Source organism: Ceratotherium simum, chromosome 25 (genome assembly GCF_057802395.1).
Source record: "Ceratotherium simum simum isolate JZ-2026a chromosome 25, ASM5780239v1, whole genome shotgun sequence".
Lineage (NCBI taxonomy): Eukaryota > Metazoa > Chordata > Mammalia > Perissodactyla > Rhinocerotidae > Ceratotherium > Ceratotherium simum.
Window position 1 is genome coordinate 6,338,819 of NC_141924.1, and position 24,652 is coordinate 6,363,470.

At 53.7% G+C, this 24,652-nt stretch overlaps 2 protein-coding genes across 6 annotated transcripts in view; both read right to left on the reverse strand.

Annotated features, from left to right (window-relative positions):
• Positions 1 to 1,731, reverse strand: part of SAMM50 (SAMM50 sorting and assembly machinery component) — a 34,296-nt gene extending 32,565 nt beyond the window's left edge. Inside the window, exon 1 of the mRNA XM_004437965.3 lies at positions 1,561 to 1,731. Within this exon, the coding sequence (XP_004438022.1) occupies positions 1,561 to 1,581 (21 nt within the window). The 5' untranslated portion in view covers positions 1,582 to 1,731. The remainder of the gene's footprint in view (positions 1 to 1,560) is intronic.
• Positions 1,732 to 6,083: 4,352 nt separating this feature from the next.
• Positions 6,084 to 22,796, reverse strand: PNPLA3 (patatin like domain 3, 1-acylglycerol-3-phosphate O-acyltransferase). 5 transcript variants are annotated; one of them, XM_087448774.1, is made up of 9 exons: positions 22,497 to 22,796; positions 19,013 to 19,245; positions 17,801 to 17,866; positions 15,067 to 15,276; positions 13,868 to 13,928; positions 11,104 to 11,319; positions 10,026 to 10,158; positions 8,950 to 9,054; positions 6,084 to 6,492 (listed from the first exon to the last, which is right to left on the reverse strand). In XM_087448774.1, the coding sequence occupies exons 1-9, from the start codon at positions 22,681 to 22,683 to the stop codon at positions 6,402 to 6,404; spliced, it is 1,302 nt and encodes a 433-aa protein (XP_087304900.1). In that variant the 5' UTR covers positions 22,684 to 22,796; the 3' UTR covers positions 6,084 to 6,401. The 5 variants fall into 5 exon arrangements, with proteins under 5 accessions (XP_087304900.1, XP_087304898.1, XP_087304897.1 ...); XM_087448772.1 differs by lacking the exon at positions 22,497 to 22,796 and adding an exon at positions 21,694 to 22,486; XM_087448771.1 differs by lacking the exon at positions 17,801 to 17,866 and having other exon boundaries at positions 22,497 to 22,771.
• Between the last annotated feature and the right edge of the window lie 1,856 nt (positions 22,797 to 24,652).

Genomic DNA, 24,652 nt, shown 5'->3' on the forward strand with positions numbered 1-24,652 from the left:
TGATATAGTCTGGAATCAAATAGAAAATATACGAAAACATAACAGATAATAATGGTGAGTAGTTTCACAAAACTTTTGTTTCACATACGCATGAGGGTCCTAGATAGTAAATATAAAATGTTTTCCTACTGTGAGCCCTGACCAAAAAAGTTCAAATAACACTGGCTAGTGGAATGTAAAGGTCAAATTAAAGAACTGAAAACACTTTTTGTCAATTCTTTACTCAAAGGAGTAGCAATTTTAGTATCAAAGGAACTCAATAAAAGCAGAGACTTTTGTTTTCTGCATCCCTACCACCTACTACAGTGCCAGGCACATAGTAGCCCACTGGTAAATATTACTTGAATAAATGAATGAATGCTCACTGTGCTCAAGATGCTACAAGGGATGCAAGCCAAATGGGATGCAGTTCCTACTGTAACATCTAGGAACTTAGAATCTAAAAGGATAAGACAAAAATGCAAACAGAGCTAACAGGGCACCAGAGAAAAAATGTCAAGGAAGTTGGCAGCACATCCAAATGAGAGGAGGAGACAGGAGGGGGTTTATGCAGGAAGTGACCTAAACTGAGTTCTACAAGACTGGCCTATTTTGATACCTAATGACGGGGGTGGGTGATGGAAGGGGGAGCTGCATGCCATAGTGCAGTTCAGAAAGTGTGTCAGAACAGCAACTTTGTTTCATTTGAATGAACGATCTACGAAGGGGAGATAAGTCCAATTCTGCACGCCAGGCTGCGCGGTCTGTGCTAAACTCTTTCAGAAGCTAATGGGAAACTACTGAAAACTTCTGAGCAGGGCAAGAGAAACAATCCATGTTGTAGTACAAAAGTCGTGTTGAGGGCTAGGACTCTGGAGGTCTGAGTTTGGGGAACATTTTGAGGTTACAACAGTGTGACCTTGGACAAATACTCATTCTCTGGCCCTCAGTTAAGATTATGATAAAGGAAAACAGTTGGCAAGCAGTCCGTACGCGTCAGGCGCCCGAGTACTTTATATGCATCGTGTCTTTTAACTCTTGCAACGGCCTGGTGAGTAGGTACTATTACCGCCTCTACTTTAAAAGGAGGAACTAAAGCACAGAGAGGATTCGTCTTTGCACTGTAAACAGCAGCAAGGGAGACTCCCAGGCAGGAAGACTTGAAAGGATACCTCGTGCCCTGGGAGTCCGCCATCACTCCAGCAGCGGCTGGGCGGGAGGGATTGGAGGAGACTAGTAAGAAGAGAAGACGCCCGAAAGCTCAGGGTAGAGATGTCAAGCCATGGAGACAGAAACTTATCACTCTGCTCCAGGCCATCACTCAGTTCGCCAGTCCTTTCTGGGCCCCCGCCTCGCTGAGTGACCTTGGCCAAGTCACGTGCCTCCTCTCGTATCGGTTTCCTGCTCGGGGGCTGCGGGACCCGCCGGCGGCCTCTCTGCGGCCTCCTCCTCCCGGCCTGGCTCCGCGCCCCGCAGCCCTCGGGGTCCCTCAACAGGGAAACCCCGGGCGCAGCCGCGAGAGCGTCTCCCCGCGACGCCCGGCCGGAGGTCACGCAGCCCGCAGGTCGCTGGGCCTCTTACCCGGGCGTGCACTGTCCCCATGGTTCCCTCTCTGGCCGCCGCCTCGCAGAGCAGCCCGGACCCGACAAAGGCTCAGTTGCGGAGGGCAGAGGGCGGGTCCGCGGTGGCGGAGCTGCCGGTCAGTGAAACACCCACAGTGAAGCCCCCGGACGCTGTACACTGGGGGCGGCCATGATGTCCCGCCTTCGCCCCGCCCCCTGGCTATGGTGCCTCCGCTCATTGGTCCTTAAGAACCTGTGACCCGGATGTTCACACGGACGCCGGGAAGCCCTGGCGGTCTGGAGACGGCGCAAGCGCAGAGCGTCCAATGACGCCCGCGATGCCGCTGGCACGTGGAGCGTGGGTGTGTGTGAGGGTCCGCTGGGAGCGAGCGCCGGGAGTTGCCCCTGGGTGACACCAGACCAGCTGGTGGGTGCTCCAGGGCTTCACCCCCGTCTCCACCTTACCCCTCCTGGCACCCCGGCCGGTGGGTGCTGCGCTTGTACCCACGCTCGGGTAAAGCGCCCAGGTTCGCTACACCCAGCGGGCAGCATCTGGAGATGCCCAAACCCGGGTGGGCGCCTGCTCCCCTCCTGCTGGCCGCACGGACCCTTTCAGTCACTGAAACCCCCTGGGGCTCAGTCTCCTCGTTGGCAAAATGAAGGTGATGGTCATATTTCCTTCGCAGGGTTGGATTAAAAGGGGCTCGTGCATGAGAGATGGAATGTAAAAACGCCCGCCACAGGGCAGGGCACTCAGTGAGCAGTGGGTAAACGACCAGTATCCATTCCACTGCAACAATTAATATTAATAAGAATCATCCTGGGGTCCAGATGGGGGCCATTCACAGAGGAGAACGAGACAGCCTTGGGGCTCTATTTTGGTGGCGGCAACAGCTCCCTCTGTGGAAAAAACGGCATATAATAATATGTAATAAGTAATAGTTACATTGTGATAAATGCAATGAGGGAAACAAATGAGAGGAGAAGGATTGTCAGTATCGTGTGGACTTATGTTTCCACTGTTTCCACCCGCTGCTGATAACAGAGTATCATTTCACTTGCTTTTCTTCTCCCCCCTCCTCCCAGAGACCCTGACAGTCTTTGCATTTAAATAGCAGCACCCTAAGCCTCCAGCATCGCTGGGGTAAAATTCAAAGCCCACATTTCCTTTCTTGCCCAGATAGAGGCAGAAGTCAGCACTTGCCAGGGCCCTATCCTTCCCTCACCGCAACCCTTGCAGGTTGACCTATCCACCTGTCTTCCCAGCTCCTGGGGCCCCAGAAACCTGCTCCTGGCCACCGAAGTGAGACTTTTGGGGTTTCGCTGACCCCTAGCTCAGACTTAAAAGGCTATTTTAGGTGTGAAAACTGTGACAGAGATTTCCAAAGATAATCTAGGAGACTGAGCAAATTTTAAGCACAAATCACACAAGCAGGACACTTATTCGAAATTCATTCTGCCAGTTCCCTGAGCCTCAGTGTTCTCATCTGTAAAATGAGGTTGATAGCAGTTCCTGAGGCATAATGGTGTACTGAGGTTTTAATGAGATAAAGCATGGGGCCTGGCACATTGTCAACATTTAATAAACTGGATTATCTTCCTGAGGAAGCCTCTTAAAGATAAACCATGAGGTTGACCTGCAGATTGCAACAAGAGTCCTGAGCCAAATATTTGAGAGCCTGTTGTGTCAAAGGCACTGGGCCAGGGTGACAGAGGATACATCAGGAACACAAAGTCACAGCTTTACCCTCAGACACCATCTCTGACAGTCACAATGTACATTAGCATATTAAAGGCTCTGAGAAGTCCTGCAGTACATAGACCTGTTTGACTGTCTTTAACCCAGTATTTCCTGAATTTATTGGTCATGGAGACTTTGTTATGGGTTGTTGAGGCTTTCTGTGGCCTTCAGGGGTGCTGTTCCCCAGCATTTCCGGTGCTCCTTTTTTGGACAAAAGGTAGAATTGCATTTCCCAGCCCCCATCCTTGTGACTTGCTTTGGTCAACATGTTGTGAGCAGAAGGGATAGGTGTCACTTCTGGATGAAAACCTTTAAGCGCAGCATTTCTTCCCTCCCCCCCACCAAAAAAAAGAACAGCGATCAGTGACCCTCCAGATGGTGGGACAGTTTGGGCTGGGCCAGCCAAGTCTGATGGGCATGTAGCATGAGTGAGAAATAAACCTTTTGGGAGTCTTTGTTAAATGCAGCATAACCCGGCCAGTCCTAACTGATCAGATCAGCTGGTGACATTTGCAAGACGCCAGCATTCTAGAAAACTTGGTTTATCAAGTGTTGATCTGGTCCCATCACAAGCTGAAAGGCCGTTTAGTGACTCCCCTGGTTCCCCTAATAAAATCAAACCCCAATCTCAGAGGTCATGAGGAAGGGATGCTGGGTCTTCCCACAGATGCCCACAGAGGTCACCCACCTCTTAGTTTGGGACACCCTGTGGCATGGGCTCCCAGGGACCGCCACCCTTGTTTCTTTGTCCCTTTCCTCCTCACCTGTCTCCCAGCGCTACCTCTCCCAGCACCTGAGGAGTGAAGGTGAGCCGGTGAGAGGAGGGAGCACGGGGAGGGCACTCTACAAGGTGGGGGCCCAGGGTGTGCAGGGGGGCGACTGGAGGATGAGGCCCTGAGCCTCTGCTGGAACTGCACACTGGATGTGTGTGTGTGTCGGGGGTGAGGCCTGGGGAGGCAGGAGGGAAGCAGCTTCTGGGGGCTGAGGCCGTGGGAGGGACTGGACGAGGTCTGGGCCTACGGGCGCCCCACCCGCTGGGACGTTGCTGCAGCAGCCAGGGTCAGCGGGCAGGGGACAAGAGGCTGCATTCCAGGGACCTTTAAGTGGAGGTGGATGTGGCAGGACTGGGGCCAGCTGGAGGAGGGAGGAAGGACGGGTTCCATGAGTCCCTGGTTCCTGGCTCGGGTGACTGGGAGCTGACAGACACAGGGCAGCTGATGAGAGAGCTGAGGAGCTCTGCACTGGAGGGGTTACGTTGGGGTGCTGCTCACGGATGGCCAGGGGGAGCTGGCGGGGGGTTGGTGGGCCCGACCCTCACCTGAGCCAGAGACTGGGGGGTCCTGGGAGCCAGTGAGGCCTCCCAGGAGCAGCTGTGAACTCTCAGGAGAGCAGGCACGTCTGGGCCTTGGGGAAAAGCCCAGCTCTCAGGATGGAGAAGAGTCTAGGGTCCCAGAGGAAGGAGAGGGATTCAGGGCAAGTCTGGTCCACAGTGTCCAGACAGAGCATGTGGAGGCCCCCAGGCCTGGTGGGGCCATAAACCTTGAGGAAGGGGGTGTTTTCAGGGAGTTTGGCGGCGAGGGAAGAGAAGCAACGCCACAGCCCTTGGAAAAGATGCAGAGACGCGGGAAAGCGTTTTAAAAATCACATTTATTATGAGTTATTTTCTGATGAAAGTAATCCATGTTCACCATAGGAATTTGGAAAACATATATCAGCACAACAAATCAAATATAATTATTGGCATAATGATAACCACTATCAGTACTTTGGTATGTATCCTTTCAGTCTTTTTTCTGTATATACACATATACACACCCACACATTTCTTGTTTTAACTGGGATTGTGCTCCGCACCAGGTTTTGCTGTTTACCAAATAGACTGTTGCTCCCTGGCATTAAATAGACCACACACTGATCATTCCTGGTAGTGGAGTATTCCAAAGCGTAAATGGACCATAAATAGAGGGAGCGTTTTATTAGGTAAGGTAGGGGAAACTTAAGATTGTTCTTCTATGCTGAGGAGAAACCCCAGCAGTGCTGGGGAGGTGCAGGGGCAGGGGGAGTGGGCATGGGGTGCCATTTAAGGCACAGGCCAGGAGGGAAGCCTTGGCCATTTCTAAGAGTGTTATACCTCCTTGTCTTAGGAGACATTTTTAAAAAATTATAGAATATACGCTCATTGTAAGAAGGTTGAACAATTTCAAAAAGTAGTAGGAAAGTAAGTCCCATGTAATCCTATCAGCCATTTCACATATTTCTTTCCTAATAACAATTACCGAACTAGTGTATATGTCTGTACAGAAACATGTTGGTTACTGTAAAATACAGCTCATGTGTGGTCATATGTGCTAGTGACCTATGCTGTGGTTCCAACAGACGACAGATAACTGGGAGACCTGAGAGTCGGGAGCTCAGGGGAAGGTGTGAGGGTATGTTCTCAGGAGTCCAGGTGGGGGTCAGGCATGGCCTCCCCCACCCTCAGGCCAGCTCAGCAAGGGGACAGGTCTGAGGCCCAGGTGGCTGGAGGAGCCCACCACTCACCAGCCCTTACCTCACTTAGGCGGTGAGTGCCACCAGAATAGAAGGCCCCTGGAGATGCAAGGAGCCCCAAAGGGAGGCTTCCATGCGCTAGGCGATGACCCCATATTTTCACAAGCAGTCCCTGCCTTCTAGGAGTTCACCATCTCATCACAGCTCAAGAGAACAGGCTCATATAGAGTTTGCCCCTAGAACCACATTCTTTTTTTTTTTCTTTTTTGGGGTGAGGAAGATTGGCCCTGAGCCAACATCCGTTGCCTATCTTTTTCTTTTTGCTTGATGAGTGGTATGTTGGTCCCCGCCTGGGATTTGAACCTGCGAACCCTGGGCCGCCGAAGTGGAGCGCACGAACTTAACCACTACACCACCAGGCTGGCCCCCCACATTCTTTTTTTAAGAGCGCCATCTTTGCAATAGATTAGTTGGTCTGAACTTGCTGGTTCTTCGACTCCAGGATACTTACACAAAGTAGGTGGAAGTAGCAGCTTTCTGTGCCAGCATTTAGGATTTTGAGCTTACCATTGTTTCTTTTCTTTTTGTAATACTTGAATGCATAAGTAAGAAAAATAGACACACACATTTCACCTTGAGTCCCATTCCACTGTGCCTGCCAACAAATTACCACACCCGGGGAGAAGGCAGGTCGCTGTCTCTTGCTTGTCTGCATTAAGGCTGTGGGAGTAGAGAGGACAGGGAGAAGGGAGTGAGGAAAACAAGCACGGACAGAAGCTCTGCTGTTGTGTTGGGCTCCCGCCTGGGGGGCCGAGGTGACTGTTGATGCACCAGATTTTCTTTTAAGGCTTATTCTGTTAATCTCACTGATTCACATATTACATAATTCAACAGATAATAAGATGTCCTTATATTTTATATAAAACTCTTTATCAAATATTTAGGCTAGGTCAAGAAGGTGTTCCAAAATGCAAATAAGTTATTTTAATGCCTTCTGACTGGCAGTGCCCTCCTTGGAGAAGGATGGCACCCCCTCCCACAGCACTGACAGATTCCTGTACGGGGAGATGGGGTCACCCTTCTCTCTTCCTTCCAAACCCCGAGACTGCACAAAGGGCAGCCCAGCCCCCAGCCATAGGTTCCCCTCCATCCAAACACTGGCCATCCTAGGAACCTCGCGCCGCCAGGACGGTGGAGAGGGCTGCAAGACAGAGTCGGCCACGGACCCTCCACGTGGGGCTTCCTGGAGCCGTTTCTCAACCAACTGAGCTCACTGACTCAGATGCTTAAATAATAGGTTTCCTTAAGCTCTGAACCACCATGTACACCCAAAGAGCTTAGTAGCTTTTCATAATAACAAAATTGATTGCCTTTGGTTTCAATAAACCATAAATTCAGCACAGAGGCCGGACTCTGTAGGTCACTGCCACGGGGCACTAAAAGGCCCTGCAGAGGTAGCTGCACAAAGATCGCAAGGGTCTAGCACCTCTGAAAGAACGTCCTAGACTTGCCTCCTCAAATGACTCAGAAACTCTTCTCCACTGGAAACATGGGGAAGGGGCAGGCCCTCCCCACCCCGCAGACACTCTGCTACAGGAGGTCAGGCTGGACTAGAAGATGGATTGCCGGGCAGCCTCGGCTTTGGCCTCTACTGGACTGTCCACAGGGCGGCATCCGGGTCCACCGCGGGGTGGGGAGGCCAGTAGTGCCCATTGTGTTCTGGTTTCTGTTGGGGCGGGGGCTGTTGGCTGCTTGCCAGCGTTTGGGATCTGAAACAAGTGAAGAACACTAACTCAGCTGCTGCCCTGCCACTCTGAGGTCTTCCATCTCAGTGAGGACGGATGAACACTGCTGGCCAACGCTGACTGTACCACCCTGCACACTCTGGGCACTGCTGGGCGGCCCAGCCCAAAGCCACAGCTTCCTCTGCCCCTCAGTGCTGGGCTGATGTCACCATCTGGGGCCTCCAAGCCTGTGGCCCTTCCAGCCACCTGGCCACCTCCCACTGGATATCCACAGGCATGATGGAGCCCATCAGTTTCCCCCACACAAACCAGCTCGCCCGCCAGGGTGCCCTTCCACAGCCTGCACCTCCATCCCCCAGGCCTCCTCCTCCTCACTGGCTGTCCCATTCCCTTGGGATGAGAGTAGGCCCCAGGGCTTGCAGCTGGTACCTCCTTCTGGCCCTGGAGCCTATGGACACCTCTCAGTCCCCACCTCTCAGGCCTGTGAGAACAGGCCCCCTTGTCCTCGCCTAGGCCAGTGCAGCTGCCCTCTTGCCGTGGAGCCTGCTGCCAGTCAGGCCCCATGATGCAGCCTCCTCCCCATGGCCACTCCACTCATTTCCCAGTGCAGACCAGACCCTTCCACTCCCTACTTAAACCTTTCCATGTCTGCCAATAGCAGTAACAACTGAGGCCCCGTCTCCTGAGTGCCCACCATGTGTCCAGTACTGTGCCAGGGGCTCCCAAAAGCCTCAGAGAAACCCAATGAGGAGATGAGGGTCAGCCCCATTGAACAGGTGAGAAGCTGAGGCCCACGATTTTCAGGATAAGATCCCACCCTCGTAACTGGAATGAAGGCCGCCTTGCTCTGAATCAGTTTTCAGAATTCAGAGAGAAGCAGCCCACCTGGGCCATGTTAACAAGGCAGATGGCAGGACTCCACACCAAGACCGGGAGGCAGCAAGTCTGAGGTCGGTGGGGAATCTGCACTAACAAGCACCCCGTCCCCAGTGCACACAGGAAGCTGGCCTGGTCCTGCCTCTGGCTCCATGCCCTCACCCCCTCCCTGGGCTGCAGTGATCCAGAGGTCCTTCCCTCAGGCAAACCAATGCTGTGTGACGTTCCCTGACCTGCACCCGTCCCCTCTGCCCCTCCCCTGCCTTATCATCCAGCTCTCAGCTCTGCCATCAAAACCGGGCTCCAACGGCCACACTGCCCCGCGCCTTCCCACTCCATAGCCCCCTGCGCAGGCAGGTCTGCGTGAGCTTTCAGCAGACGCACAGGGACCTCTGCTTTACTCAGCTGCCTCCCACAAGACAGGGCCCCCTGCACTAAAGGATAAACTCCTTCCCACCCGTCCGGCGCCCAGTGGTATCTCTAGAATGGCACATGAGGCCTGATGGGATGAAAGGGGTGCCTGTCAGACCCACACACCCACAGCCAAATCATCTACCTGGACGTGGGGAGCAGACGCGTCATCACTCGAGAACAAATCTGGGAGGTTATCTGCTGCAGCCACTGGATGTCGTCAGGAATATCCGGAAGCCACGTCACTAGTCTGTAGGAATAAAACCAAGGCACACAGACATCGCATCAGTGTGAAGACAAGCCAACACAAACAGAACAAAAACCAAACAAAAGGCAGATCTCGTACAATAACACCCTCTGCCTGGTAAAATGTCAGGGTCACTTCTAATCCCAATCTGATAAATTCCTAGAGGGTGGATTTGGGATGTTATGCCTACTTAAAAGCCTACTTAAAAGCCCTAAAGCAAAGTTAGGCCACTTCTGATTCAGGGAAACTCAAGGATTTACACGGAAATAAAAGGTCTTGGTTTTCCAGGATCCTACGTGTCTGTGGCACGATGCCCCTGACACAGAGAATCTTGTAGTCGAGATACCATCCCCCCACCCAGCCCTGCTGTGCTTGGCCACAAGCGGGCCCAGTGGAGGAAGCGCCAAGGAGGCCTGACCGCTGCCCTCCACCAACTCCCACATTGTGGGCTTTGATAAATGCCTGAACAGACCTCCACCCAGGGCAAGGCGGTGCAGGGAGCAGGCGGCTAATTCGGTGGGGCGGGGAAGGGCTCTGGGAAGGTCCACCAAGGGCCGGAGAGCTGAGCTGGATTTGGAAGGATGGGGTGGGCTTTAAAAGATGGACTGAAGGGCAAGCTGGACCAACTCGCTAAAAAGAAAGTCAACACCAAAGTAAGTCTGCAAAATGCTGAGGTAAGACAGATGCCCAGGATTCTGGCACGCACAGGCATTTGCCTCACATCCTTCCCAACAAACCGGGAATAACACCCCCCAATAAAAGAACAGACCTACAAGAAGTGACAAACCTATACCGGCAATGAGAAAGGAGGTGGGATGGGCAGGGGCTCGCCACTGAGGCTCCTCTCAGGGGCGTCCCTTACAGAACCGGGAGCTCCTTCCCGCTGCACAAGGAGCCCAGCCCCAGGGAGAGGGCCTCTCACTTAGTCCTCACCCAGCCCCATGAGGAAGACACAGGCCACGGGAAACACTCACCTGTGGATCACGGCGATCGTGTACTCCACGGGGAGCGTGCAGGGCAGCATGACATAGGACATCACCTTAATCGGTAGGAAGTTGCAAATCTTGCTCATGTATCCAGCTCGGTGTTTCACTGCTTCACTCAGCGCTGAAAAAGACAATTTGGAGGTCTACCTCTCACCAGCGGGAAAACCCAACCACCATACCATGGTGGTGCTGGGAATTTCTATGAAATACACAAACCCTGGCAGCCCAAAAATCAGAAGCATTCGCAAATCAGATCAAACGGGGAATGTGCCCAGAACAGCCACAGGACACAGGGTTCCCAATTAACGACTTTCTTTTAAATTGACAACTATTTTTGGAGGCGTTTCATAAACTTCTCAAACAGTCCACCTGCTTTCTTTGCTTTTCCTTGTACCTTCAGTGGATTCCATCTCCTGCCTGGAACCCCCTGGCCTTCTATTTCCCCTTTGTAAAGACCTCATGACGCCTCAAATCACGTGAACCTCGGCAGCTGCTGGTTTGTGCAGCTCCTCGGGCGCCAGTGCCTCAGGGGCAAGGAATGGTGTCCCGATCATCTTTGAATTTTTCCGAATGCCTGATCGGAAGCTGGTTTGTGCTCTCATCTGTCCATCTAATAGTTGATGACATGATACAATATACCACCGTTCAGTGAAGGTTCAAAATTGTGGGTTTGGGGGGAGGAGGAAATCAGGAGAGGCCCCTTGAGAAAGAAAGCTTTGAGAGGGAAAGACAGGCAGAGAACGTGTTCTGAAAGAATGGGCCCGCCCCTGGGGCCCCCGAAATCCAGTGTGCCCGGACCCTAGGAGCTGAGAGTGTGTCTGGTTAACTCAAAACAGACTCAGCTGGAGTTGCCCTCTGGCCTTGACCCCTTCCCATGGGAAGGGAAACTGAGCAAGATGCCTGGGTGAACGGGAGGCCTGTGCTAGGAGGTGGGGGCCCCAAAGGGCCTGCCCTGTCACTCTGCCTCATCTCTTCCTTCATAACACAGCAGAGAAGCCCTTTCAGTCTCTCAAAGAGTCACAGAAAACAACACCCTCTGCCGTCCTGCCCCCTGAGGAGCCGGCACCTATAGTGAGCTTGGGCGACAGGGTCTCCAGGATGCTCTCGTCCCAGTGCTGGATGCTGAGACGCAGGTGGTCCAGCAGCTCATCTCCCTCAGGACTCATCTCCCCAGTGGTGATGCCTGGGGCAGACTCCAGGCTCGTGTGTTCCCGCAGGGACGCGAGGACCTCCGGCTCTTGGGAAGATAAAATCCGGTACAGATGGGGCCTGTTACAGATGCCTACGGTGGGCACAGAAAACAACCCATCAGGCGCATCTGGGCAGCAGGGGCTCATTACCGCCCACGCACCCGCAGGTGGATAGGGGAGGCAAGCAACTAACAGGGAAGCTGCAGCCTGTTCTGAGCTAAGTACAAGGCGGGGACAGGGCGAGGGTACGGCTTTGTCACAGGGTGAAAGAAGTGTGGGGCTATGAAGCCAGACAGATGTGGGTTTGGCTTCTGGCTCAATCCCTGTCTAGCTGTGTGGGCTCCAGAGCCACATGTGGATTCATGAGACTGAAATACAAGGAACATAACTAATTTGTAATAACTGAACCACTGGTTTGGCCTGCATTCCAGCCCGAGTTAGGAACTTCATGGTCAGGCCTTGCAGCAACCATTCAACTGCTACCATTATCATCATCTCTACTTTTCAATTGAGGAATCAGAAGCACAGAGAGGTTAAGAGATTCATCCAAAGCCACACAGCCAATAAGTGACAGAGCAGAATTTGAACCTAGCTCTGATGTCAGGCTTCCATCACATGCCTTGAGAGAAGCATCAGGTGAGGGAGTTTGTGCATGCACTGGGGCTCGGTAGCTGGCACAGCAAGTGGTTCCTGCTCTCATGGAATTGGCACGCTGGGTGGGGACGGGGGACAAGTAGTTTCAGATGCCCACAGCTGCCCCTGGCTCACCTCTTGCTTCCAACCTCAGGTTAAAAAGACCAGGGGCTGCTCCTGGATGCCCGCACCTTGCTCCCTAGGTTACACCTCCCATTTGTAACCCCCTGGATCCTCTGGCCTCTGTTAGACATGCTGCTCACCCTCCGGAACTTGACAGTCCCTTGGGTATGTTTCACAGACTCTGTTCCCCGAGGACACCTACCCCACCCCCACGTGTCCCCTGCAGGACCCCGGGGAAGCTAGCCTGGCCCAAGGACCTGGCTGAGATCTTTAAACCCAAACCCAACACAGATGCTGCAAGTGCTCAGCCCCACACCAGTCTTTAGAATTACTAAGAACGACCTGGACATCATGCAATCTGAACACCCCTGGCTACAGATGTGGAAACGGAGGCCCAGGGAGGGCAGGTGGCTTGTCCCAAGTCAGCGAGTTAGGAAAGTCACTGAGCAACCAGAGTCCGGCCCCACGGAGTTCACTGTGGTCATTTATTCCTAGACTGCCCCCAAATTTCATCCCCAGTCCAGACTGCTCCCCAGAACTCTGCACTCTGACACTGGGCTTTCCAGCAGAACCCACTCCCTCCCAGGTGCCCTGAACCTGTGAGCCAAGCCCCCTCTCTCCAGCCCCAGCTACTGAAGCCAGAAGCCAGGACTTCATCCTTGAGCCTTCCTCTGCCCAAATCTCTGGTTAGTCACCTCCAAGTCCTGAACTCTTGGGCCCCTTCCACCATTCTCGCTGCCCCAACCCTGGCTGCCTCGTCAGCCTCCTGGGTGCTGGTCTCGCCCTCTCCATACTGCAGCCACGGGGGCCATCCAAAGCTCTCCTCGGACCTCCCTCACTCCTGCTTCAGCACCCTCAATGGCTCCCTATGGCTGCGGGACACAAACTCCTCCCCATGTCCACAAGGCCCAGGCTTGCCCCTCCACTTTTCATTTATCACCATCCCTGCCCCTCTCCTCTCTGTCCATCTCTCAGCGTCCCCCACGCCCACTACTCCAGTTACACAGGCCTTCTTTCTGTCCAACAGGCTGAAGTCTGTTGCCTGTAGGTCTCACCCCCCGTCCCACATGCTAGAATGCTCCTAGCCACCCCCAAAGTCTCAACATGAATATATATCTTCTGGAAGCCCTACTTTCCTCATGCCTTGCAGACCCCTACTGTGTGATCCTATAGCGTCCTCTATCTTCCCGCAGGGCACTGCACACCATCATCCTTCTACTTACTCATCTGCCTGCCTTACCACAGGACTGTAAGCTCTGGGAGGGCCGGGGCCACACCTCTCTGTCCACTGCAGGATCCCTGCCGCAGAGCCAACTGCTCGGCACCAAAAGGTGCACAGCAAACATTTTCTGAGTAGATAAATACACACATGCCCTTTAAGCCATGCTGTCTCCTTGGTCTTGGCCAAAGACTAATTCAGAGGATCAATACATGAACCAACTTCTAGTATTGATGAAAACTAGCCCAAGCACATCTAATAGTTGTTCCACCCTAATATTTCGAAAGCCCAACTCCTGCAGCCTGGACAAGTCAGGGTGACTCCAAGGCAAGAACTACCCCAGAAAGGACAACAGGTCCAGTGGGTGGGACCCACACCTGGCTGGTGACAGCTATTCGGAGTGCTTCCTTTGGGGCCCTGGCTCATCAGAAACCGTGTAAAGTCAGCCCTTGTTAAACTAAAGGTTCACGGTAGTTCAAGCAGAATAGAAAAACAGATCTGTAAAATGGGGCAAAGATTTCCTATCACACGGGGTTAATGAGTGAGTGGGCTGAGCAAGATGGTAGGTGACGGTGCTGAGCACGGAGTGACATAAATAACAGCAACCTCCGCTTTACCAAGACTGCTAACAAGAACCCACGTCTATTCCCCTCGCCCATACATACCCTTCTCCTCCAAGAACCTGACCGCGTCTAAATACCCCTGAAGGCATAGCGCTCCAAGCACCTGTAAGCAAATCAAGGAAGTTAACTGCAGGGGCTGGTTCACTCAGCACCATTCATCTACATATCCCCAGAGGACTGCACAGACAAGCTGAGGAAGCCTCCCAGCTCTGAGCCCCTCCTGTGTGCCGGGCACAGCCACGCAGGGCTGGACAGGCGGCTCTGTGCTCCTGGGAGGTGGCAGCCCCACTCTCCTGCGAGACTCGGCTGGAACGGCATCCCCTCCGTGGAGCCTTCGCTGGCGCCCTGGCACGACAGGTGCAGGTTTCCCTTGGTCCCTTGATGGGCCTCCACCCTAACAAGTATTGGGGCCTTTTCTAGTTGTCACCGGGACAATAACAGCTGCCTCCTTGTCTGCATACGAACCACACAGGCAAACCAGATCTGTCGGACAGCCTTCCCTCTCTCCGGAGCACACGCTGTTGGCGTACATTGCATGGTATAGCCTTCTTTCTCCCCAGAGAACTGTGAGCGTCCACAGTCTACACGTTTTCTTACTATGTTAGGGCGGTAGGGCCTACTAAAACAACAACAATCAAAAAAGATTAAACCACCACATGCAGTGTGGTTCTGGACCATGGCTGCAAATAAGAATCAACAGAGCCAGCCCTGATGGCCTAGCGGTTAAAGCTTGGCACCCGCCACTTTGGTGGCCTGGGTTCGGTTCCCAGGCACGAACTACACCTCTCGTCTGTTGGTAGCCATGCTGTGGTGGCGGCTCACACAGAAGAACTAGAAGGACTTACAACTAGAATATACAACTATGTACTGGGGCTTGCGGGGGCGGGGAGGAAGATTGGCAACAGATGTTAGCTCATGGCGAATCTTTCCCAGCAAAAAAAAAAAAGCAAAAAAGAATCATCCAGGTAACTTAAAAAAAATCCTAGTGCCCAGGCTGCACCCCTAACTACTTAAACCACAGCTCCTGGAAGGGGGATCTGAGCAGCAGCTGTTTAAATGTTCCCTGGCAATTCCCATGATCCACGTGGGGCAGCACGGAGCTTCTGGAACAAGCAACCCCTCCCTGAGCTCCTCTTCAATGATGGGTCTGTTTGTTTGCGTAGAGAACGACTGGGAGATCTCCTGGCAAAGAGGGAAGCAAAGAAGAGCTGGACCCCCAGAACACACAGCCCCCCGCTCACCTTGAGATCCGGAGGGAACAGCGCTCGTAACATAAGGTAGACATTCTCTGAACAGAGGCGCACACTGAGCTTGGTGAAGTCCATGTAGAGAAAGTTCGTGGACAAGGCTTTAGGGCAGATGTCACACTCCCCATAGAAGGGGGACACAGTGATGGTCGTTTTTGCATCAAAGAAGGGCATATTATTACTCACTCCTCCATCCACGTATCGCTTTTAAGGGAGGAAAAAAAGGACATACTGTCAGCAGCTCTGGGCTGGTGTTTTCTGTTTTTCAGATTACGGGCAGAGGCTTCTCAGAGCCGTAGGCTGGTACAGCGGAAAGAGAGCACTTTGGAATACTCTTTCAACAAATCCTGACTAAGCACTTCTGTGCCAGGCCAGGATCTACGCTGGTACTCAGGGTTGCTATATACTGTTGTGTAGTTTGTGCACTGCACAAAAAGTGCCTGGCAAAGAGGCAGATGGAGGCTGCAGTCCAGCCCATGTTGTGCTGGCCAAGTTCTAAGCCCCGGCGGGCACCCATAGGCATGCCCATGTAATTTGAATAAAGGGGCCATATGGACCAGGGGTCTGTGTGTACTGGGGACAGAGTGTGATGCAGACTCTGCCCTAAAGGAGACAGATGGTCATGGGTTCCATTCCAGACCCCCCTTGCTGCTTGGGAAATCCTGGACAAGACACTTAACCTGTAAGCCTGAATCTGTCCACACCTTGAAAATGAGACCCAACACCTTGAGGGGTTTGGAGACTTAAAGGAAACAGTGAACCTGGGAGCTGGACAGGCCCCAGAAAATGTCCTCTTATCCCACAACTAAGTGGCATTTGGGATGAGTTACTGTGAGCATCAGTTTTCCTGCATCCATATCCTTAAACAACCTCGGGCTGGGGCAGGCAGGTTTTGGAACAATTTGGACAGAGTCCGCATCTATCAAACCAGTGTCAGAACGATTCCCAAACCCACGACCATCACGGCCCAGCCGTCGGCACCCACAGAAAAAGGCCTTCAAATATGATAGCGGGAGGATGGTCCCCAGCCAATCCTTCCAAAGGGAGAAATCTCAGGGCACAGCTTGGCCTCAGACAAGTCCGAAAAGAATCAGGCACGTTCAGCCATGCCTTAGCCGTCGAGAGATTCTTGCCTTGAGTCCAAAAATGAGCAGATGCAGACAGAGAGTATTTTCAAAATTGTAGCCACACAATTTCTATGGAAGATGTAGGCACGCATCAGAACCTCACTGGCAGCAAGGGACCACATGTCAGGAATCTTTAGTTAAGACTGAGGAGGGAGGACTATTTTTGGTTGACTATTTTTCACTCAAGGGGTAGTCTAAATCCAATTATTCCCCGTCATATAGAATTTTTCCTTCCACTCTGAATGTTTCTATGGTAACGTTCTGAGTTTGCTCGGTGGAATCTCAAGAATGATCTGTTCTAATTTTCAGCAGGTTTCCGCTGAGTCTACTGAATGGGTGACTGTGTACCCACTACAGGGAAGTGGAAAGATAACAACAACAATAAGGATGAAATAACCCTCATTTACCGATGACTTACAGGTACCAGGCTCTGTGCTCAGCACCTGACTGCAGTATCTCACGTAATTCCCACAACAACTTTATGATACTGCACTATTCTTAATCCTCATTTTGCAGATCAATCTCAGAGAGGTTAAGAAACGTGTCCTAAGAGGCCCAGCTAACACTTGCCAGAGCAGAGATTCAACTCTAGGTTTGTCTGCCAGGCAGAGGCTGAGAATTTGGGGTGACCACTACATTGCTCCTGGCCTCAGTTTTCTCGTCTGTAAATAGGGACAACAGTGTGTCTGTCATGGGGTTGCTCTGGAGCACAAGCGAGGCTAAGTGTAACCTGCCTCTGCAACTCGCTCTGCAATGTGAGGATGGCACGGCTCTTAAAGCGTCAACCGAGAGGGCTTCTACAGTGCCTTTCTGCTCTGAGACGTTAGGATGTCGTATCTTCTCTCCCTAGACGGGGATTCTCAGCTTGGCACTACGGACATTTGGGGTCAGATGACTCTTTGTTGAGAGGGCTGTCCTGTGCACTGTAGGATGCTGAGTATCATCCCTGGCCTCTACACTAGATCCCAGTAGCATCCCCCACTGTGACAACCTAAACTGTCTCAGACATTGACAGGTATCCAAGTGGAGGGACAGAATCATTTTTGGTTGATAACCGCTGCCCTACAGGGTGGCCGCCCAGTGGTCCAGCATAGCCCAGTGTCTGGCCCAGAGCCTTCAGAACAGACACCTCAACTTCAGTTGCTCCACTCCAGGCAGGGCCCAGGCATCAGCCAAAACACAAATTTGCTGAATGGAACCAAATCACAGCACTGTTGGCGGCTTCTGCCCAAAGCCACGGGCTGAAAAGGACAGAGCCAGACCCAGTGGGGACTGAAACTCTCAACCCCTGAGAATAAGCTCTACCTGAAGCAAGTAACCGATTCTTAAGCGTCTTATACTTTACCTAGGCCATTGGGAACCTATCTTTAGTGCGCAGGTGAAGATTAAGAGGACCAGCTTCCCTTACAGAGAGCCAGATAACTGATTCTACATGAAGCTGGTTTGGCTGCCCAGCCTGCCTGGAAGGGGGCTCAGCCATGGAATCTCTGTCTGAAAGGCTGCAAGGCAAAAGGTTCTGCATTTGGGGACAGGTCCAGGGTGCCTGAGCCTAGTGCCCTGCAGGCAGGAGCCATGCAAACACAGTCTAAAAGCGGACTCACCACGCCTCTGAAGGAAGGAGGGATTAAGCCAACGTAGAAAGGGATGAAGGAGGAACACAGCAAGGCCTGTGAAGACAAAAGGGAGTGAACCCACAGGCCACAACAGGTGCCCTTTATTCCCCTGGGCCTTGACGAGCCTCCTCCAAGTGAGCAGAGCAACAAGCCTGAAAATGCTCTGTGCACAGAGTAGGCGCTTTAATAAATGAGTTGAATGAACAATGAACCAACCTACACACTTGTATTACAGGCCTAAGGATAAGCTCCTTAATCACACTGTCTGTGGACGTCAACTTCCTGCCCCTGCTCCCCACGAGAGTGGCCCTGGGCCGTCGCAGATAGGACCAAGTGTTGTCAACTCGCTGACTGGGAAGGGACTAGATCAGGGCTTCGCAAATGCTGACATTCATTAGAACCACCTGGAAGGCTTGTTGAACCACAGCCTCTGCATCCTACTCCTGGGACTCAGATATCATAGGTCAGAGGTGAGGCCTGAGAACCTGCAATTCTAGCAAGCTCCCAGGGGCTGCTGAAGCTGCTGGTACAAGGACCACACTTTGAGTAGCACTGTGCTAGAAAGCACTAAGCATGACACAACACTGATTCACTCAGAGAACGGACTCATGGGGGACTGGACAAGCGCTGTCTACAGAGAGCTTCTGGAAACAAGATTAAATGGAGGATGACACTGGCTGCGGAGGTGCTGCTGGTTATATGTGCCAGGCTGCCATCACGTATAGACCTGTGCCAAGTGAAATGTAGTCAAGGAATTCTCATAAAACGCATCAGCCAAATTAAATGGTTTTTAGATATTGCAAATGATCTCCGTGTGAGACCCTGAGGACAGAGGCAAATAAGGCATGTTCCCATGCTTGTGAGGCTTCACTCAAGGTGGCCTCATTGAGGAACATGTGTCATTGGGAGGAGGGACACACTCATGACAGAGGTCATGAGCTGAGTCTTGAAGGATAGGGAGGCGTTATTTGAAATTGAAACTGTCCTGGAACACTTAGGGTTTACACATGCTACGGACTGGACCGCCAGATGCACACGGAGTTCACATCACTGGTGCAGGAAGCCAACCAGCATCACGGGCCACCAGGTTCTTCTGCATCTTAAGAAACAGGGCAGGTGGCCTATGACAGCCCTCTCTGTGTCTTCCAAAACGAAACAGGCTTTCTTACTCGACAACACCCGGAGAAGCAAACTGCTTACATCCACGACTTCATCTTTGGACTGAAAATCAGACACCAGCACGTTCTCCCCGTCCGACACTCTGGTGAGCGAGATGAACATCTTCCCGGAGATGAGCTGGTGGACGTTGGCTGGAAGGTGTCTGTGGAGGTTTTCTCGGATGCTCCTGCCCGCACTGAAAGATGGGTGGAAGATGCCAATGTTCCGGCTCCTGGCACTCCGGCAAAGGTCCATAAGGATCTGCAGACTCAGGTCTGGGGCGGGGGAGGGGGAGACAAATATACAAAGGAATTTACCGCCCTGGAGATGCGAATGCTTTGTGGCAAGACCAGAAACCTGACAGCAAGGAAGCTGCCAACCTTTCTCTAGGCCTTTGCCATCTAACACGGCAGCCACACACATGTTGAGCCGCATGATTCCTTGAAACATGGCTAGTCCAAATTGAGATGTGTAAAACACACACTGGATTTCAAAGGCTTAGTACAAAAAAAGGATGAAAAATATCTCATTAATAATGTTTTACATTGATTAGATGGGAAAATGATAATATTTTGCCATACTGGGATAAATAAAATTAATTTCACTTGTGTCTTTTATGTTTTCCATGTGGCTATTGGGAAATAAAAAATGACATCTGTGGCCTGCACTCTACTTCTACTGGACAGTGCTGCTCTAGGTCCTGGTCACGGGACCGAGCCTCTACAGGCCCAGGTGAGCTCTCTCTTCACCTCCATCACCCTCAAAGCCAGAAGCCAGGGACTCATCAGCATCGGGGCTGCAGCACAGATGGGGCTGACACTGTAGTGAGCAGAGGAGGAGTGCAGGCTTGGACCTGAGTTTCAATCCTGCTTCCACCTCTTACTAGCTGAGTGACCTCAGTAAGCCACCTCACTGCCTCTCTAAGTCTCAGACTGTGTTTTTTGTTTTTTTTTTTTTGCTGAGGAAGATTCACCGTGAGCTACCATCTGCTGCCAATCTTCCTCTGTTTTTTTTTTTTTGCATGTGAGCTGCCACCACAGCATGGCCACTGACAGATGAGCAGTGTAGGTCCAAGCCCAGGAACCAAACCCGTGCCACCAAAACGGAACATGCGGAACTTAACCACTAGGCCACGGGGCCGGCCCAGACTGTGTGTTTTTAACGTGGGACAATATTTACCTATCTTTTGGAGACAGAGAGGATTAGATACAATACAATCTGTAAGGTGCTCAACCCAGAGGAGGCTCCTAAAAAAATAACTAGACTTAATGGGGCCGGCCCGGTGGCATAGCGGTTAAGTGCACACGCCCCGCTGTGGCGGCCCGGGGTTCGGGTCCTGGGCGTGCACTGGCGCACCGCTTGTCAAGCCATGCTGAGGCGGCGTCCCCTATAAAGTAGAGGAAGATGGGCAGGGATGTTAGCCCAGGGCCAGTCTTCCTCAGCAAAAAGAGGAGGATTGGCAGATGTTAGCTCAGGGCTGATCTTCCACACACACAAAAATAAATACATAAATAAATAAATAAAATAACTAGACTTAACCTTTAATCTCTAACACCAGAATGATCAGAATGTCTAGTGGGCGTGGGGCACATTCTTGCTCCCTCTGACCTCATTCACTGGCCTGGCTCCCTGGGGCTGATCTGCAACACCTTGGCATGTGGGAGCACCTGTCTCAGCCTGAGACCTGGCCTGTCATAAATTTTGGGATGCAGAAGGACAGACATGCGCCAGCCCATCCTGACCCAACCTCTGACCTCTACTCAGTTCTCCCTGCATGGTGGCCCCACAGAGCCCGGGACAGGAGGGGCGAATTTGCACACAGCTGGCAGGTTCTGCCAGTCTCTCCTGCCAAGTCAGCCCTGACTTACATGCACCCTCAGGAGCTCTGCCCAAGTCGAAGTCCTTGGGAAATGCTCCTCCACAGTCCCCAAGTGAGACAGCAGGTTAAAGCAGGAACCTGGGGACCAGCTCCTGCAGAAACCTCCAGACCTACTTTCCAAGGACGTGGTGGTTCCCAGGCCTCCTCCTGTCCTGCAGGGCATGGCCCCAGGCTGCACCTGTCCTCTGCCAGTTAGGACCCTCTACAGTGGAATCAGTGTCCTTCAGGTGCTGGGGCCAGTGCATATGAAACTGGTCCCAACTAAACATTCAACCATGAGGGTGTCTTCAGGTCACCTGGGGATACAAGGGCTGGCTTTTATCATTGTTAAAAACCAGGGTGTGCAGACTGGCTATGTAGTCAGTCTACTCCTCCCCGAGGTCACACTTCCTACCCTTTGCTCCTCTCTCCCTCAATGGAGAAGGCAGCCAGAGTGGCCTCCCTCCAAATCCCCACCTCTGGGCCAGCCCAGGGTCTGCTCACTCATCCTATCCAACGACAAGGCTGCACCTACTGGTAGGGGATTCCTGGCCACCAGAAACAAAGTCACTCCCTGCTGGTGGCGCCCAACACAGCAGTCCCCAGGTAGAGCAAAGAGTAAATTGTTAAGTAAGCCCAGATAAACAGAGGCTGATAAGGTGCATTATCTTCCTGTGTGGCACCTTTGGGTGCCAACAGCTCCAGGCGACCACTTGCTCCAGGCCCCGCCCCCTGGTTCCGAACCCCAGACCAGAATGATATAACCTAGTAGTTTGGGCCAGCTGGGCACAAGCCCCACGACCTCCCCCCACGGGCACCCACATGGACAGATGTTTAATTAGGACAAGAATCAAATGCACAGAACCTCATTTCCAGTGGCGCTGAGCAGGGTGTGTGTGGAGAGGAGAAGAGGATGGGACGGAGGATGTCCAGGGATCCCCTCCAGCCCCCAGGCAGCGTCTCAAACACGGGCAAAGGAGGAGAGGAGATAAACTCATACCCCCAACCCCACCCCAATTCCAAAGCAGCACGTCTGCCCAAGAGGACTCCGAAGAGAAGCCCTCTCCCTGAGAGGCACCTAGCCCCTGGAGGGGTCTGCGGGGACCAGAGGCGCCCGGGGCGAGAGTGTCTGCAGTCCCTCTAGTCTCCAGAAGGAAGAAGGCGCACACCCTGAGACACAGGCCAACGACCCCCTTCTGGTCGGACCCAGGGCAAACTGGCCCTTCCCTTCGGCAGCTCAGCTCGCCAGCGCCTCCCCGCAGATGCCGGGGAACACAGGAACCCGCTCCACCCTCCGTCCACGCCTGGTCGGGCTGCCTCCTCCCCGTCGCTCCCCGAAGACCCGGCTCTCAGTCCCGGGGTGGGGGCTTCCTTCAGGCCCGGACGCCAGAGGGGGATTGGGGCGGGGATGCGCTCAGGGTTCTCACGCCCATGGGAGGCGCTCCCCAGGCGTGCCCCTTCCCAAGCCGGGGGACAAAGCCCTCCGTCGCGGGGCGAGAGGACGCAGTGAAGGAGGCATCTGTCTGGGGAGGGACCCTCTGGGATGTACTCCGCAGTGTCCATGTCCAATCGGCTCCAGCGGGCGCCCCGCGACCCCTAGGGGTTGCCCGCACCCCGGCCGGGGGCGCCCCCTTCCCGCGCGGAGCCCGGCAGCAGCCCCGGACGTACGCGGCGACATCCCCGCCAGGAAGGTGACGCAGTGCAGCGCTCCAGACGAGGCGCCGAAGAACATGCGCGCGTCGCGGAGGAGGTGCGGGGCGCGGTCGCTCAGGCAGCAGGTCACCCCGATGTGGTACGAGGCCAGGAAGCCGCAGCCCGAGAAAGACAGGCTCCAGCCGCGCTCGGGGTCGTACATAGCGGCGGTGGCTCGGGGGGCCGAGCTCCCGGCCCGCCGCTGCTCCGCCGGGGTCCGGCGTCCGCGTCCGCGTCCGTGTGCGGGGCCTGCGGTCAGCTCCGCCGCCGCTCCGGCCTGCGCGCCCGCGGGCTCTCAGGTGGGCCTCCGCCCGCGGCGCAGGCAGCCTCTGCGTGACGTCACCCGGAGGCCCCGCCCCCGCGGGCCATGCAAATGAGTCGGTGGGCGGGCCAATAGGGGGCAGGACGCCCACCCCTCCCTCCTCCGCGACCTGGGGTGGGGGCGGGGGCGGAGGAGGGAGAGGGGGAGGCCTGGCGCCCGGCGAGGGTGGAGAGAGGTTTTCCATAACCACGTGACAGCGGATGTCCTGGGTTCCTTTCCATCCCAGCGGTTGCCCACTTAGGTCCTTAATAATCCTTTTCTCTTTCTACGTGGGGACGGCAAGCCTTAAGCAGACACCAGCATCTAAGGAGAATTTAATGTCTTTGCCTTGTTTTCTTGCAGTTTTTTTTGGGTGATTCGCGGCAAGTGGTAGAGATCTTTTCATCTAGCGATAGTAACACGAAGTTTCCATTTCTAAGTTTCACTTGTAAGTAAAAATTGTGAGGAGCCGCTGCCGGCAGGGGGGAGGGGCCCGTGCAGGAACGTGGGAGTTGGGGAGGCTCAGGCCTACATGATTCGGGGTGCCCTAGGAAAGGCTAAACTGCTCACTGACCTATGTGTCCGGCACTGCGTGGAGGATTTCCCCAGCGGCCCATGCAGGGCAGTCAGGCATCTGCCCCGAGTTACACAGCCAGCAATCCGAGTCTACTGGGCGTCCTACCCCTCCTGGCATGGACAGAGAAGCCTCCTCCTTTCTCCATCAAGGCCCATAGAGAGTGCAGAGTGTCTGCTTTGGAATCCGGCTTCCCCCTCTCTGTGCCTCAGTGTCCTCATCTGTAACACGGCAGGTGGGGTGGCTGGCAGGATTCAGAATGTCACCTGTGAAGTGCCTGGACATGTGGGTTGTATATGACAGCCCCCCCCCCCCCCAGCAGAGCTTCCCAAGTCCACGACACTTCCTGCTTTTGCTGAGCCTATGCCTGGAGGGGTGAGGAGCCAGGAGCAGGGCAGAGACAGGCTGGGCTGCCTCAGAGACTGCAGACCTCTAGGGTGGGTCATTCTCTCTCTCGTCGTCTATGGACCGGAATGCCAGGGCATGGGAGCTGCAGGTCCTTAGTGACCACCTGGTCTAGCAGCCGCGTCACACAGACACTTCACAGACAGAGGCCCAGAACGAGGAAGGATTAGGTCCCTCCATTTGTTGCTGACCATGTTGGCTTTGCTGGGGTGGGGATCGGGGGGCACTCACAGGCCTGCCCAGACTGACTGTCCTCCACGCCCACCTCCCACTCAGAGCAGGGACAGAAATGAAGCTTCTGGGTCAGAGAACTGAGGCTGCCTCAGGGTCAGCTGGAGCCACAATCTCTAGCCTCATGGTCCTCACCGGGGACCCCTTCCTTCTGCACCTGCCAGTCCTCCTGCATTGCATGACTACTCTCAGGGCTGAAGACAGGAAGGCCAGGCCGAGGGCAGGAATTAGAGGCTATGAGTACAGGCCCCAGAGGAGCCATCCTGCCACCAGCCACAGGCATTCATGTTCTCCTCCTGTCCGCTGACACACATTCGTGGTCAGCTGCGTGGGACACCTGTCCTCCCTGGTGTGACCCAGATGTGGATGGAAAAGGAGCGGGGCTGAGGGGTCACCTCCTCATTGCTGCACGTTGGCAGCAAGTGGCCTCTCCCCCTTTCTCCAGACAAAGAGAAGAAAGGACTGAGCAGGGTCCCATGGTCTGGCTCTCTCAGCCCCTTGCCCAGTGCCCCAGTGGGGCAGACCAGGATCCTGTAACTAGGATGGTGAGTCATGAGCTTTGACATCAGGGGACCTGGCAGCCATGCTGGCTTCTCTGCTCCCTAGCATTAACTAGAGCTT